Here is a 16,289-nt window from a genome sequence, read left to right as displayed (position 1 = left end):
TATATAAGGCCTGATTTCGGTGACTGAATCTTGTGTCTTTACCTCGTGTCATTACTCTTTTTTTCTGTCGTCACAGCTGTTTGTATCTTTTCTGATCCACATATTTGATTTGGCAAAGATTTTACGCTGCATACCGTTCTTTTTCTTTATCTGGGCTTGGGACCAGAACTAGGAAAACACTCACTCATGAGTCCCGCGTGGGTGTGTTGATAATATACTAAAGTAAAATACATAAACTTAAAGTCTCCTCTTTCAGTGTACTACATGCTTTACATCTTCTGTGATTTTTCAGGTAACATCTCCTGTTCATTCATTTAAATACCAAACAGAGCTCTGCTGATTTGGGCCCCCTGGTGGTAGCAAATATTCTCATCACTTCAGTTATATGGAATCTACTGTAGATCATAAGAGTAAATCAGTGGTAATAGAAGACATTATATCACAGCATTTAGCCATTGGTACTTTGCATTAGTTAATATATTTATTTGACCTTTGACCTTTAACTGCTAGTCTGATAGTCTGATTCTTTTTAGACAATCATTGTAGCCCACCGAGTAAATGAAGGGTGATAGGAGCATTTTTTGTGTTCGATTTCTTGGCATAAAGTTTAAAAAAAACATTACACAATACTGATGATGTTAACTACTGTCTGGTTAAGTGAAAGTTACATCATATTCTAGGGAGGAATGGCATATTGTTTGGCATCAGCAGTGACTGGAACAGAACATTTGATCACTGATGTAAGCACGTATATCATACTTTTTTTTTCATGCTCAAACTGAAGTGCTTTGTCGTTGAGAATTAAGATTGTGTGCTCATTCCTGAGAATCTTCATTACTCAAGGTTTTAATAATCAGTTCACAGTCTGTACACGATAACCCTGACCTTCCTCACCGTCACAATAACTCCCTCAGCTGTGGAAGTAGCTGATATTGTCATGGCACAGCTGCACATGTTTAAAGTACCCAGCTTTATTAGATGACTCATGTCATGGCCCAGAATGGAGGCTACATGATTACATTAGTTACAACTACATTGGAAAGTGAGCCAGTATGAAATATAGAAGCGCCAGGTTTGAGGTTATTGTGTCACCAGTCAAAACTGAGTCTCCAAAGCAGTATCTCACTCACAAATCCAGCTTGTCCTTGAACATTTTTGTCATTAATTTCGAATCTGCGCTTAGAAATCACTGATATAGAGTATAAAGAACACACTGAATACTTTCGGCTGCAAGATTGAGCTTTTTTATGGTTAGCAAAGCCTTGCACACAGATGATATTGTCTCATTTACTCAAACACAGTTTAGATAAATGGTACAGAATATTAAATGATAAAAATCTATCCATCCGTCCATCGCACGATTTGATATCATCGTGTTGGTGTTGTTTCTGGATCAGAAACACCAAACCTTAACCTTAGCTATTGCCCCAATTATGTGTTGGACATCACTCTATCCATTTTCTTCTGCTTGTCTGTGTCCAGGTTAGGAGGCTGCAATTTAACCAGAGATGCCCAGACTGCCCTCTCCCTGTCCACCTCCCCAATCTCCTTCGGGGTGAAACTGAGGTGTTTCCAAGCAGCTGAAGGATATAATCTCCCCAACATGTATGCCCCGGGGTCTCCTCTTGGTAGGACATGCCTGGAACACCTCACTTAGGAGGTGTTCCAAGAGGCTTAGCCCAATAATTGAATCCCATCAACTGGTTCTTTTGATGTGGAGGAGTAGCAGCTCTGTTCTTAATCCCTCCTGAGTAACCAAATTCCTCACGCTTTCTTTAAGGGAGAGGCCAGGTACGATTTAGAAGAAGCTCATTTCTGCGGTTTGTGTCTCTGATCCCTCCGTTAGTACCCAGAGTTTAGCATCATAATCCTCCACCTGTCTGTTTGCTGTTTTGTGTTTTTCCCTTTGTCCAAAGTCTACATAGGGCTGGGCAGGTGAAGGTCTGCTTATAGGTGGAGTCCTTGTTTCCCACGCTTGGTCATCACACCTGCTGCTCATCAAGGCTCATTTTCACCCAGTATTTAAATCAGCTCTAACATCCACTCTCGTCCAGCTTGTCTTTTATGTCAGTGTGGTAATCAGGCCCTTAACTTCCTCATGTTCATTTAAGTGTTCCCGTTTCTACATTTCTCTGTTTTCCAGTGTTCCCCATCACACTGAGGGGTGGTTCCTTCTCCAGAATAACCCACCTGAGCTGGTCAAGCTGGTCTTCCCCTTCATCTGAGATCTCATCAACTCACCTGCCTGCCCATCCTCCTACAACTGTTCTTAGGATTCAATCAGACCAGTAGTCCCCCATTAAAAATCCTCCTCCGATTAACCAAGTTAGTTATTTTAACCATAAAAATAATAATTCAAAGTATGCTTAGTTTATCCATAATTATTCAAACCAAAACCTATTTTCAAATTATACATCCTACAATAATAATATAGTGAAATGACAGTGAAAACTATTCATTTTTCTCATATATGCCCCAATCAACCATATGTTGAACATATATGTTACATATGTTAAACAAGATTTTTCTGGGCTCTTTTTGTATTCTTGAAATTTTTGAACAAAATTTAAGTAGGCTTTCAATCATCAGTATATATTAATATAATTAATGTTCTCTGGAGATTGTGAAATAAATTTATTGTTTTTGCCTGTATGTGGCTGTTTCAGTTGTCTTAAAATATATCTATGTCTATGTCGATCGTTTATTTTGTGGAAAAGGTGTTTTCCTATCACATACAAAAAATAATCACTGATAAACTTCAGTCAGCAACGGGAACCCCCTTTGTGTTTGCAACCCAGTTTCCCCACATTCCTGGTGAGTCTGTGAATGCTCCACTTAGGAGTCCTCCTAGCTGCCTGAAGAAAAAAAGCCGTAAATGTGACTCGGCAGCACAGCTGCTGTCCTTCAAAGCGGGACTTATTCCCCACATGCTAAGTTTCTGCTTGCTTCAGTCTGCCCTCGTCTTTAATACTGCTTTAGGGTAAAGTGAATCAGTCAGGTGTTTTTTTTTAAACGCAGGTCGACTATAATGGAGTGTCGCGTGTTGTCCATTCAGAGTCACGTTGTCAGGGGATACGTTGGGAACAAGTCGGCAACATTCCCGCTGCAGGTAAGAAGAACCGGATCTAACGTTCAGGTGGTAGTTTCAAACAACCCTCTGTAGTCCAAAGAGAGAGAGACGGGGAGGGAAACAGCATCTAACTTGTAACGAAAACGTAGAAAATCTAGCACCGGTCCACAGCGACACTTCCTGATTTATGAGATTTTGTAACATTTTCTGAGAAACATCAAAGGCCCTTTTTCCATTTTCCACCCTAACCCTAACCCTAATCCCACTAAACGACTGTAAACCTAAAAATACAACAACAAATGCTGTTTAATATTAGTTAAACTGGAGCTGAAATATTCCAGCATGATTCTCATTGTTACTAATATACCACTCATTGTCAGTGATTACATCACATTATAGCGTTCCCATTTTCATCTTTTTAAAAAAAATCTAATTTAACACGTTAGGGAAATGTATCTGATCTATATTGATATTTGAAAATAAATTAACTTTTGTTATTTAATAGAAATATGAATATATAGGAATTATTTGAAATCAAAGTCTTTCTTAACAAAACTGATAAGAAGAAACAGATAATCTCCTTCTTCACTTTCACTGGTTAATGTCTGTGTTTGCCCCTTACAATAGTGCATCCTTAAAAATGATCAGAATTCCCTGGTAACTTATTTAATTGTGGTTGCGTGATATCATCTTACATTATAATCCACTTTATTGTTTGATAACTGGAGTCAACAGTCCACAGAAGGAGCTATTTAGAAACTAAATTATGCAAAAGTTCTTGTCAAACATGCGATTTTGTGAAATGGAAAAAAACTGTTGAAGCTGTCAGAAAGAGGGAGCTGAAACTTTGAAACTCTGAATGTTGACTTGTTCTCACAGTGGTTCACCTTCAGCGTGCTGTTCCCGCAGTGCAGTGTGATTCATTTAGACAGAGTGCAAGACGGAGCCCATTGTTCTCTGTTTTAACAGCTGCTTCATGTCTCTCTTCCCAGGTGCTGGGCTTTGAAGTGGACTCCATCAACTCGGTGCAGTTCTCCAATCACACAGGTTGGCTGAGTGATTTTAATGGAGCAGCAAAGTGCTTTTCATTCATTATCATAAAGTCGATTGACTCCTTTTTCTACTTGTGTAACAACTCAGCCTTTTTATGCTGGTTGGTTGGACCATTAACTTTTGTCACTGCTGCTATATTACATGGATCGGATATGGAAATCATTTATTGAAAGCTTTTGTAAGGGCGGAAAAACAATCGTCCGTTCTCATCCAGTTAGGTCTCTTGCATCCAGTTTGCCATAGTTGGTTAAAATATAACGGCTTAAGTCTAACAGAGTAGATGGATTTAAGTACATTTTAGGGGCATTTAAGGATACATGCAACTTTTTTTGGTTGGTCAAAAGATTAAAAGAAGACTTCTTTGCACGCATGCATTGGGACTATTTTGCTAGCTGTACAGGGGAGTTATCTCTGTCTGTATACTTTGGCTTGTTAGTATTGCTATATGCGACTCAGTGAAAGACAGTCACTGTGACCATCAGCCAGGTTTAGAGGGGGAGAACTAGAGAAGTTAATGTTTTTCTAGGAATCGCCTTCTTCAGCTCTCAGGTTACTCAGCTGTGAAAAAGCAGATAAATCCAAACTCTGAGCATATCCATGTGACGGCGCTGTGTGATTTGATAACTTTACCTGTATATTGTGTAAGGTTGGGGTAAAAATTGACACAAGATTGTTGTGAGTATTCTGTTTGGAGATATTGTATTGGCACAGAGACACAAATATCAATATTTTATTAAATCTCTGGGAATACTACAAACAACAGGGCTCATCTCATGCACCACTATCCCTAGATAACATTTGGCGAGTAAACTTCCATTAAATCATCTCAACCGAAAAACCATCCAACGCACCTATCTTCGCAAAACTACCTCCTAATTCCAAACAAGTGAATGGCTCAGTCACACGAGTGAAAATAGAACAGCAACTTCCTTGCATCCAGTTTTAATTTCGTTCACCAGTAGTTTTAGCCAGCAAGCTTTTTTTTTCCTTACAAAAACAAGACTATGTATAAATGAAAACTAACGCACGAGGACAAAAGCACGTATTTTTTGGCTAAGTCCACACACAAATCTTTTTTTTTTACACACACACAAATTCTTTTTACACATACAGATTCTGATTTAGAAGTACAAAATATTAATTTTTTTGAGGAATTTGAGCCCATACTATTGGCTCATATACAAGGACATCCACAATTTGATCTGTGCCCAACAAACAGCATTGCAAAGGGGGGGTTCACCTACCGTATTTACCACACTAAATGGCGCACTTAAAATCCTTTAATTTTCTTCAAAAATTGACAGTGTGCCTTATAATCCAGTGCACCTTATGTATGAATTCTGGTTGTGCTTACTGATCTAGAACCGATTTTGTGGTACACGCTCAAAAATCTGTCAAAAAATGTTTTAGTACGACTTTGGTAAGCTATGAAGCCGCACCGCTTGATGGATTGTCGGAGCATTACGGCTACCATAGTCAGGAGCCTCGTGGAGTAATCTGGGTCCAAAACTCTGTCAGCTTCAGGTCTCAAAGTCAAACGAATAATGCGGCATCACTGAGAATTAAAACAGTCTAAATTATTTCATCTTTAATAAAATGATCAGCATTGCTGCTTTACCAGGTGTAACAATTAAATTTAACATCTAGGCATTCATGAAAACAGAATTTATTAAATTCAACGGAGTTAGAAGTTAGCAGGAAGTTAGCTCGCTAGTTTCCACCTAAACATGATATACCATGTTCTGACTGAGAGATTTCTGGAAAAATTAAGACGTACAGCTCGGCTATCACTTCCAACTTAAATGAAGACAGAAAACTAAACAGCAGTGACATTTGTAGGGTTACTGAAATTGAACTAGCTGGTATATTATGATATCCAACGTGATCGCTAGCGACACAGCTATGTTAGCATAACATAAAGAGAAGAATGAGTTGAGTAAAGTTTGACTTATCTGACTGTTTTGTTTTGCTTTTTGCGCCTTTTGTATGGAAAAAAAGACTCATTCATCGACAGTGCGCCTTATAATTCGGTGCACCTTATGGTCCGAAAAATACGGTAACCTTCATGCTTCCTGTTCGTCATAAAGTGCAACAAAATGTCAACGCTTAGGAGGAAGAGAAGTGCTGACATGTGGTATTAGATTTAGGATACTGTAAGTTTATACTTTTTAGGTGACTTATAAACTAAACTGAAAGAATTTAGATAAATTACCAAACCTAATCGATGTTTTAGTCTAAACATTAACTAAAACAAAACCAAAATTTGCTGATAAAACGAACACTTCTTGCATCTGCAAAAGTAAAGTCTGTGTCTGCCCCTTGATTGTAATGAATTTATACATTATGTAACCGATTGTAACTTTGGGTGACTAAGTGGTTGCCCAGAGCTTGAGCTTGTTGCAAAGCCACATCCGATCACAAGGGAATTGCACAGGTTTCCTGATGGGAGGCAACTTTTCTGCAAACAGTTGAAGTCTGACTTGGAGTGACTGTAGTCACTCTCAGAGAGATTGTTGAAGGGCTGCAAATAATTGCTGTAACATTTGTAAATTCAGATAAATTGTCAGCATGTTGCCAGCAGTCTGAATAACTCTTTGTCAATGACCACAACTTTAGGGGACTCAATTCAACTGGCTGTCAACTATTTGTATTCTGGTTAAATTACTGTAGGACAGGAATTTTATGTCCACGCAGTAGTCCAGACAGTGGACACAGGGTATCGCTATACAAACTTTAAAGATGTTATATTTAGATGGCAGAAATAGATTTAGGATAGAAGGGAATTAAAGTACCTGCAGACTGTTTAGCATTATCTAGAAGATCATTGTAAAGATGACCATATCGATGTTGATTATCATACAGATATCTCCAGTCCAGAGACCAAATGGACACTGTTCAATGCGCTAAAAGGATCCCCAAAGTAACAGCTAAGAGCTTAAAAGAATCACTGCGGCTGGTTAGCACAGCAGGCATTACAAAGGAGACACACAGCACTCTGAGTCCTGAATAGACGTCTGTGGGAGAATTTCACAAAGGCAAAGACGATGGTTGTTTCACTCCTCTCGCCAAAGAGGCTTGATTGACAGTCCTAACAGGGAACATGTTGGTGAATGCAGACTGTAGAGATTCACAGCAGTTTTAACGGCTGGCATATCTTTTACTTATTGTTTTTCTTGGATTACTGTATCCATCATGTAAATAAACATGGTGCTTCTCAGTCTAGTTCGCACTCAACAACAAGCCGTTTGTGAAGCTATAATGTTGTGCAACTTACAGTGTGCACAGGTGAAACTTTTCAACCTTATTTTGGGACAAAAACAGAAAACCTTTAAAATGTCTTCTGTCTCTCCCACTGTTCAGTTAGAGAGCAGGTTCAAAATAACTGCCCACAGGCCTTACTTCTACCAGGACTCTCCCAGAAAGCTAATCATTGTATTGGCTTAATATCTGGTAGCCCCAGTCTGTATCCCTTATATATTAAACCAGAAATATGTTCTGCTAATATCATTTGCAGTACTGTGGAAATGTCTTGAGGCACACTCTCTTTTCTTTATATTTTGCTTCGAAGGAGCCGGACTTTCTTGTCATTTTTTGACAAATAGGTTTTGAGCAGCAGTTCTTTAAAGTTTCTTAAGAAGTTTTTAAAAGTTTTTCAAAGGGCACTGGCTGTTTTTCACTTATGTACATTCCGTGTACCTGACCATTTTCAGACCGTTTTGTCTGTTCAGCCACTTAATAAACAGATAAAGAGATGAACATATTAATTCAATTATTTTTGTTTTTATTTAGCGCTAGTTCACATCAACAGTCTCATCAAGTCACTTTATATTGTAACACCAACAATCAGACAACCCCGTATGAGCAAGCACTTGGTGACAGTGGGAAGGAAAAACTCCTGTTCAACAGGAAAAGTATGTCCTTAAAAATCTGAGAACTTGCAGGTCTTGGAAAAACAAAAAAGCTGAACAGTATCTGAAAGCCATGGCCTTAAAAAATAAAAAAACACCCAGGAAAAAACCTGACACAGGACCCGAGAGATTCATCTGGACCTTCAGTTGATCCGTGTACTCTTCACTGAAGCCTCGTCAGAAATGGTCTCAATGGTCGCTGTCAAATTGCCAAATTACCCAATAACTAGACTGAAGATCAGTGGCAATGAGTCTTATGGTGTGATGAATGAAAATTCAGAACAAAAGCAAGTAAACCTCCAAAGAAGAGCTTTGAATGTCCTTCAAGACGCTTGGAAGACTATTCCTGAAGACTAGTTAAATTACAAGAAAGTTGCCTAAGAGCGTTCAAACTGTGATTGACTGATTTTCAAGCTCGTTAGAATTGTACAGACTCTGTTTTTTGCCTTCTGTATTGTATTTCCATGGATGTTTGCACATTTCAATACCCACATCTCATTTTCCTTACCCCTAATTTCTTTATATTTTGTATCTCGAGATACTGTCTAAAGATCAGGATGTATTGTTGTTCAAATAGTATCTGTGGAGTCTTCAAAGACTCCTCTAAGCAGCTGGATGAAATAAAAAATCAATTTGAAAAATATTTTTGATTGACAGATTATAATGATTTTTACTTGTTTGACCCCAAAGCAAAAATGTGAGCATTCCTGATGCTATGGTAGAAATCTCAGCAATGGAAAGTAAATGGACTGATTCTTATTGAACACTTTTCTACCGGAGCACTCAAAGCACTTTATATGACATGGCTGACTCATACACTTAAGTGTTTTTTGTGAAACACTGGCACTCTGGTGGATGCATCAGACCAACTTGGGGTTCGGTATCTTGCCCAAGGATACTTTGGCATGCAGACTGAAGCAGCCAATGATCAAACCTTTAACCCTCCAATTAGTGGATGACCCACTTTTCCTCCTGAGCCACAGGCATCCCAAGTCAATGTTTACTTGCTTGCAATCGCTACTGATCTTGGAGATTACTTCAAGCGAGTGATTCTTAAGCAACTGGTGTGGGTTTTTTTTTTTGGTTTTTTTTGTTTTTTTTCCCCAACCACTGTCTTTTCATTTACCTTTTAAAAAAAAAAAAATCTATTTGTGAATACATGCATGTTCTCACAAGTATATTGTGCAATAGTCACACAATTAGACAGTGAAAATGTCATTAAGAAAAGAAATATGGCAGTTACACTAGTGGGCTCAAGGCTAGAGTTACTTTTTTTTTTTTTTTTAAGTCAGCACTGCAGGACAAACACTTAGCTGTTAAGAAAGCAGCAAAACCTGTCACAATTTTTTGCTGCCTAAGATGCACTGAACCAGGAGTAGCCATAAAGTCACAAGCTGTGCAGACTTCAGCAGATTACAGTGAAAGCTATCACAAAGAAATGAAAATGCTGGAAAAGAGCAGGAAATGTGTGTTACTGGTGGAAGCCGATGCTCAGAGAGGTTATGCAAGTTAATTTTCAATTATGCATGAAGGGAAAACGATGAGGGATAAAGCAAGTTAAACAGGGCACATGTGACTCTCCACATGAATCATGTGGCTCAGGAGGAGACGGAAGACAGTTTGGACAGATATGATACATGAGCCTATGATGACAGTTGCATCCTATCACAACAAGCCAGAGTAGTTGCAAAACCTGTAACCTACATGACTTTTTTTTTTGTTTTTTTTGTTTTTTTGTTTGTGAAATTTCTCAAGGTTTCAGTTTACACCTCAGCATTAGTAAATTACCCCATACAGATATAACCTTTGCCCCACATTTAGTTTGTTGGCATTTCTCCCCCCTAATCAACACACCTGCTGAGATGATGGGATTATTAGTTGGGGTTCATGTGTTGAAGTATGCAAAGAATGCGCTTTTCTCTGCAGGAGCAGGAGGCCTACACAGAAATCACTTGAACCAATACAAATGGGAAGCTGATGAGTTTTGAACATTCGATCATACTTTGAATGTGACCCTTCATCTTATTTCCGGTATGTTTAAAGATTAAAATTCTGAAATGTTCCAGTTTCAGTGGAAGCGCCCCCAACCACAGCACAAACTGCTGCTTTGCTGTGAGCTTTCTGTTAAGTCCTCTCTGCAGGAGGCTAACTCGCTGGCTCGTGTTCAAGTTTGGGCTCTGTGTGAGCTCTTATATTTTTTCCTCTGGTATACAGGAGTGTTTGTGTGTCCATTTTGTGTGCAGTCATTTGTAGTCAGAACAGCTTTTTAGGGTTTATTCTAGTTTAATAGTGAAAGAGGGACAAAGAAAGGCGAGCTGGCAGCCAGGATACAAGCTTTCCATTCAGTAGCTGCGGAGGCCCTGCTAAGTACAAAGGGGAGAGGGACCTCAGCAGAGGGAATTAGGTCGATGGAAAAACAGAGAAAGGATGGCAATGTCTGCTAAGTTGATTTATGCACAGTAGGGCTAATGCAATATATGAGCCCTTCTATTAGGTTAAGTAGTGCAAATGTGTGTCCTCCTTCCTCATTTATCCTCAAAAGGTCTAAAATCATGGTTTTAGACTTTAACACAAAACATCCTTGAAATAAGAGAGTTAACCAAATCAGATCAGATTTAGCAATGGAAAAATTTCATCAGTTTTATTTATTTATTTTTTATCTCTGCCCAGGCTACGGCCACTGGAAGGGGCAAGTACTGACAGCAGAAGAACTGAATGTGCTCTATGAGGGTATTAAGCTCAACAATGTGAACCATTATGACTACATCCTCACAGGTGAGTTTAAGGAGTGTCTCCTTTCAGTATTATTTTATTAGTATAAGTTTATTGTGGGCGGCATTGATCTGATAAGGCTGGGTGGGACATTACGTTACAACACACCTGATGGAGGTAGGCTTTATCACTGAGGGGTCAGAGAGGGTGCTGTACCAGGAGCCTCCTTGTGATTGCTTTGGTTGCTAGAAGATTGCCATGGTCACCCACTGTTTGCATGGAAAAATGCTGTCTTGTCTGCAAATACTTCCCATTTGCATTCAGTCATAGCGAAAACTACAGACGTCCAAGCAAGCTATTAGCAACTACAGCAGTCTACTAGCGATCAAAGCACCTTTTTGGTGCAACAGCATATACCTTTTTGTGACCAATTTTGCACTAGCAACCTCCAGCAATCACTTGCCAACCCGGATGCGAGTTTTCTCTAGTGCCTGGCAGTCACCAGAAAGAGGTAGATTCTGCTGAGGTGAATATCAGAAAAAATTTGGATTCACTTTCACATTTTGCTGCACTTGTATTTAATTTTGTCATCAGGATTAACAAAGCTTCAGAAAATTTGATTTTTTTTCTATTCTCCAGGTGATGCACTTGCTTCATAAAATGGTTCCAGAGACTGCGGTCCTCATTAGTACAGACTTGGTCTTTGGCCTTCATTACTGGGACTTTAGATCAGCTTACAGTTCAGTTACACAGCAGGTGTCACCAACAACACATTTTTATGACCAGTGGTTGTTGTCTGTGTGACCGAGGTCCAAAAATCTCATACCAAACTTTAGGAAGCTCAGAAACTAGAAATTGTGTGTGTGTGTGGCAATGCTGCAGTTCAGGTTAACCCAAAATTTCTTCCCAAAGGATACAGCAGGGACATCTCCTTCCTGGTGACAGTGGTTGATATTATTAAGGAGCTGAAGAAGGCCAATCCCAGCTTGGTGTACGGTGAGTGTCAGATTGGATTTTCCATTTTAAAAAGTGAACTTTTTTTTTAAGCCTCATTTTTAAAATTTCTTCTTTCCAGTTTGTGATCCTGTTATGGGAGACCAGGGTGCTATGGTAAGCAGTTATCCACACACATCCAACTGCTGACAGTTTAATGAACAGTGTCATGTTCTTTTTGTGCTCTTCAGCGCACTCTTGAATTACAGTGTAGGATTTGTTTAGTCATTTTGGACTGTATAACAATTTCCATTTGTTACTTGTAGACAGGTTGGGAAATCAGATTTATGTATTTTGTTGTTGTTGCTTGCTCAGTATGTTCCAGAGAACCTGCTGCCAGTCTACAAGAACAAAGTAGTGCCTTTGGCTGACATCCTGACTCCCAACCAGTTTGAAGCAGAGTGAGTGCATTTTAAACAGTTTTTACATCGAAGAATAAAAGAATAATGATCTTTTTTTTTTTTTTTTTTTTTTTTTTTTTTACAGAAGCTTAAAAATACGCTGTAAAAACTAATTAAAAGATGCAAAATGGCAAGCATTGTTGCTTTTTTGTGACATTATTTTTCATAGGCTCTTAACTGGGAGGAAAATTAACACTGAGGAAGATGCTATTGAGGTGAATATCAGAAATATTTTGTTTGGCTGTGTTTAGATTTAATTTGTGGCATCACGAATGACAAAGTTTGAGAAAATGGGATTTTTATCTGTTCTGCAGGTGATGGACCTGCTTCATAAAATGGGTCCAGAGACCGTGGTCCTCACTAGTACAGACCTTCCATCGAAACAAGGGGACCAGTTCCTGGTGGCTCTTGGAAGCCAAAAAATAAGTAAAGTATCAGGCTGACTTTGTCAAAATGGCTATAAATAATAATAATAATAATAATAATAATAATAATAATAATAATAATAATAATGGATACTTTATTGATCCCCATGGGGAAATTACTTGTTTTTCTCTGCATTTGACCCATTCACTCTGTGAAGCAGTGGGCAGCCCACTAAGCAGGCGCCCGGGGAGCAGTGTGTAGGGACGGTACCTTGCTCAGGGGTACCTCAGGGTAGCCGTTAAGTGGATTCGAACCGCCGACCTTCCGATCATGGGGCGACCACTTTACCTACTGAGCTATCCCTGCCCCTGTGGGGATGCAGTCCTCGTGTAGGATCAACAGAGTAACCTATAAAATTAGGATAACGGCTCCGTTTGTCCTCGTCACTGCAGAGAAACCAGATGGGACCAACACAGATCAGAAAATCTGCATGGATATCCCCAAAGTCGATGCTGTATTTGTGGGAACAGGAGACCTTTTTGCTGCCCTGATGTTAGCCTGGACTCATCAACACCCCAAGGACCTGAAGGTCAGCAACACATAAGTGTTTTCAGTCAAATGCAGATAATATATGAATCATAGCTAAACTAATCTTCCTTTTTAACAGACTGCCTGTGAGAAGACTGTTTCTGTCATGCACCATGTCATTAAGAGGACCATTACTTATGCCAATGGTAGGGTTTGTGCGTGTATCCAGTGACTTCAGTTTGTCATCAGGTTTTTTTACTTTGTCTTCAAGTTGTTTACTGGGGCACTTTTTGCTTCTGTTGTTTATATTTAGTAAAAGCTTTTTATATTTTGAAACAAATAGCTTTGTGACTGTGTATAACCTATCCTTTGAGTTCTTGTTTGTTTAGTTCACCACAGGGCAAAAACCTGTTTGTTTCCCTTAAATGTCTCCCTCTTTTTCAGAAATGGCTGGCCCCGGGAAAAGGCCTACCCCTGCACAACTGGAGCTGAGGATGGTTCAGAGCAAAGCAGACATCGAGAATCCTGCCATTGTAGTGGAAGCCAAGGTTTTACAAAAGTCTTCACAGTGAAGACTGTAATGTTCTCTGTGAACTTTTCACTTTAAGCTGGTAGAAATCTGGGCAGTCCGCCAGACAAACATAGGATTTTCACATCAAAGACTGTCACGTGTCTCTGCCTTACAGAATCACTGGGGGGGGGGGGCGTTACTACTGTTTTTAATTTTTTCGTGAGTGGTCAGCAGGATTTCTGTTTGTTCTGCTCACAGACACTGAAATAACTGCCATAGGTGTCTGTTCTGTGGCTAGCAAAGGCAACATCTGCCCTTGATTCAGAACAAAAACAACACATCAGGCAGTTTTGAACCCTTTCCAGACACGGGATGCGAAACATTACTGGCTTCATCAGCCTCTCGGCTGATTGCATTGTGGCATTCTGGCATGGGTTAATTTTAAGTTAATGTCACTAACAATTGAATTCAGACATACTCGGGACTGTGACAGACACAGCTACGCTACAAACACGATATTTGTGGGTCTGGTGAGAAGGCTTCACGCTGCCCCTCTTAGACATGAAAGAGATCTCTCTTCTGGCATAGCAAAAATGCATCATGTGGAAATGTTTTAATCTCATAACAAATTTAAAATGGTTGATTAAAATGGCTGCTTTTTATGTCATCCTCTGGTGAGTTGAGAGACCCACTGAGATGCACGAGAGGCATGCACAGTTCTGGTCTAACAAACCTGTCCATTAATGTGACTGCAAACCTTCATAACTATGCCAAGTTCAAAGCGATTTGTAAAGGTAACTGCTGTAAAGCACTCTGTATTGTACCGATTACACCCTCAGAATTATACAGAGAAACCCAATGACTTTCTTTGATCAACTGGCAATATTGAGGAGAAAAAGTCTGTTTTAATAGCTTTGCCCTCACCCCAAATTTCTTCATATAAGTAAAAAGTGCAACAAGTGACAACAACCAATATTAAAATAGGCAAAATGCAGGAAGCTATAGAAATGGAATCGATAATGGGATACAGATTTGTGTTTAGCCATGAAGCGATTGCAGCAGATTAATCGAAAGACGTGCATGTCTGAAAGGGGCTCGTGTTTATATTAAAGAATCATTTGTGAAAATAATTTATTAAGCTGAACAGAAAACGCACAAAACCAGCGTTACATGCATGGCCATTCGTCTTCTTGTTTTGAGACTAGAACATCAGTAGACTCTGTGATAACATTAAAACACGCTGGGTTAATCCACTATAAAATTATTTTTAACTGTTAAGAATGCATGCAATGTGCTTAAAATGCACTTCATTTCAAGACAAGTGTTGCCACCTTATAGATCGAGTGGATAAGTGCTGAAATGTGTTTCAGTAGGTTGTAGTCTTGTTCTCATTTTATTCCAACTCTATTTTAGAAAACTTGCAACTTTAACGATAATCGTAATAGCTGATGTCAAAAATGTTCTTTTAATCAATTTTCCTAAAAATGACGTTTTGACGTCCTTTTTTTTTTAATTACGCAATGCTTTCTTGCAGGTGTGTAACATGGTAGATTCATGTCTTAAGCATCTCAAATTGAGGTATTTGCACAGATGATCTTTAATATATTTACTAATGGTCACTGTTTTCTTTTATGACTGTTGTCATATCTCTAGAGGAGCGTCTATGAGAGACCACGTTATACTGTAGCCTTAACAAGGTTAGGAAAGCAAAACAGTGGTTGTGAATGTTTTTGTGTGCTTATATCTGATTCTCGCACATAATGTTAGAAAGTCAAGTGCCAAACCTTGAGCTGCTGCTCTGTTATAGAGCAATACATAAACAATTAAAATAATAATAATATTTTTATTGAAATTGTCATTTCATTTATGTTAATTTATTTTTTTGTCTGTTGGGTTTCAAGATAAGTGTTCTAAGAGAACTGAGATCTGGTTACTGTAAAGTGAGCTCCCTGTCGTGTTCAAGAAACCAGTTTGAAATGATTTGATTTGTAACATGCAGCCAGAAGATGGTCACAAAGGACTGGACATGCTCAGCAACAACACTCAGGTAGGCTGTGGTGTTTGAACGATGCTGAAGTACTCCACCACCCTCAGACTAAGCAGGTGATAGAAGCCAGGATCTGTGTTTTCATCTTGTTTTTGACAAATTTTGACCATCTGAATGTTGAAAATCAAGACTTGTCATAACAGGCAACTTTTTTTTCTAGTCTTGTCCAGTTTTAATGAGCCTGTGTGAACTGGCTGACAGGAGAGGTGTGGTCTTCTGCTGCTGTAGCCCTTCTGCTTTAAAGTTGGACATGTTCTACATTCATACCTTTGTTGTAGTGAGTAGTTATTTGACTTACTGTTGTCTTCCTATCAGCTCGAAGCAGTCAAAGCATTATATTATAGCTCAGGGAACAACCACTCATTTTTCAGACCATTCTGTGAACTCTGGAGATGGTTGTTTCGGTAAATCTCAGCAGATCAGTATATTCTGAAATCCTTAGACCAGCCCATCCGGAACCAACAACTGTGCTATGCTCAAAATCACTTAAAACCCTTTCGTCCCCCTTCTGATGCCGAGTCTGAACTTCAGCAGGTCGTCTTGATCATTTCAACATGGCTAAATGCATTAAGCAGGTGCCATTTGAATGGCTGATTTCTTATTAATGTTAATGACCAATTAAACAGACGTACCTGATGAAGTGGCCAGTGAGTGTAGTTTTTCTCTGTTAAGTCTAAGTAAAGGAGGACACTGGAGCCAT

The 16,289-nt window shown here is 39.1% G+C and overlaps 1 protein-coding gene across 1 annotated transcript; it reads left to right on the top strand.

The window, feature by feature from the left end:
• Positions 1–2,834: 2,834 nt before the first annotated feature.
• On the top strand, positions 2,835–15,382 carry LOC146651391 (pyridoxal kinase-like). Its single transcript, XM_085384610.1, has 11 exons — positions 2,835–3,109; positions 4,063–4,117; positions 10,702–10,806; positions 11,656–11,739; positions 11,819–11,853; positions 12,052–12,137; positions 12,307–12,352; positions 12,452–12,563; positions 12,956–13,092; positions 13,171–13,237; positions 13,476–15,382. Exons 1-11 carry the CDS (start codon positions 3,029–3,031, stop codon positions 13,601–13,603), a joined length of 936 nt encoding a protein of 311 aa, XP_085240736.1. The 5' UTR covers positions 2,835–3,028; the 3' UTR covers positions 13,604–15,382.
• The last annotated feature ends 907 nt before the right edge of the window (positions 15,383–16,289 follow it).

The sequence above is a fragment of the Rhamphochromis longiceps genome, linkage group LG16 (assembly GCF_057381845.1).
Source record: "Rhamphochromis longiceps isolate RC_006_pf linkage group LG16, R_longiceps_female_GT1.1, whole genome shotgun sequence".
NCBI classification, from domain to species: domain Eukaryota; kingdom Metazoa; phylum Chordata; class Actinopteri; order Cichliformes; family Cichlidae; genus Rhamphochromis; species Rhamphochromis longiceps.
Note: the sequence above shows the minus strand (reverse complement) of the source record. Positions and strands in the feature narration are given on the sequence as shown.

What these genes read in the sequence shown, in the direction of transcription:
- LOC146651391 (XM_085384610.1), top strand. Translation starts at nt 3,029, where the DNA reads ATGGAGTGTCGCGTGTTGTCCATTCAGAGTCACGTTGTCAGGGGATAC. An exon ending in TTATGACTACATCCTCACAG is followed by an intron (nt 10,807 to 11,655) that starts GTGAGTTTAAGG and finishes TTCTTCCCAAAG; the next exon opens with GATACAGCAGGGACATCTCC. An exon ending in CAATCCCAGCTTGGTGTACG is followed by an intron (nt 11,740 to 11,818) that starts GTGAGTGTCAGA and finishes TCTTCTTTCCAG; the next exon opens with TTTGTGATCCTGTTATGGGA.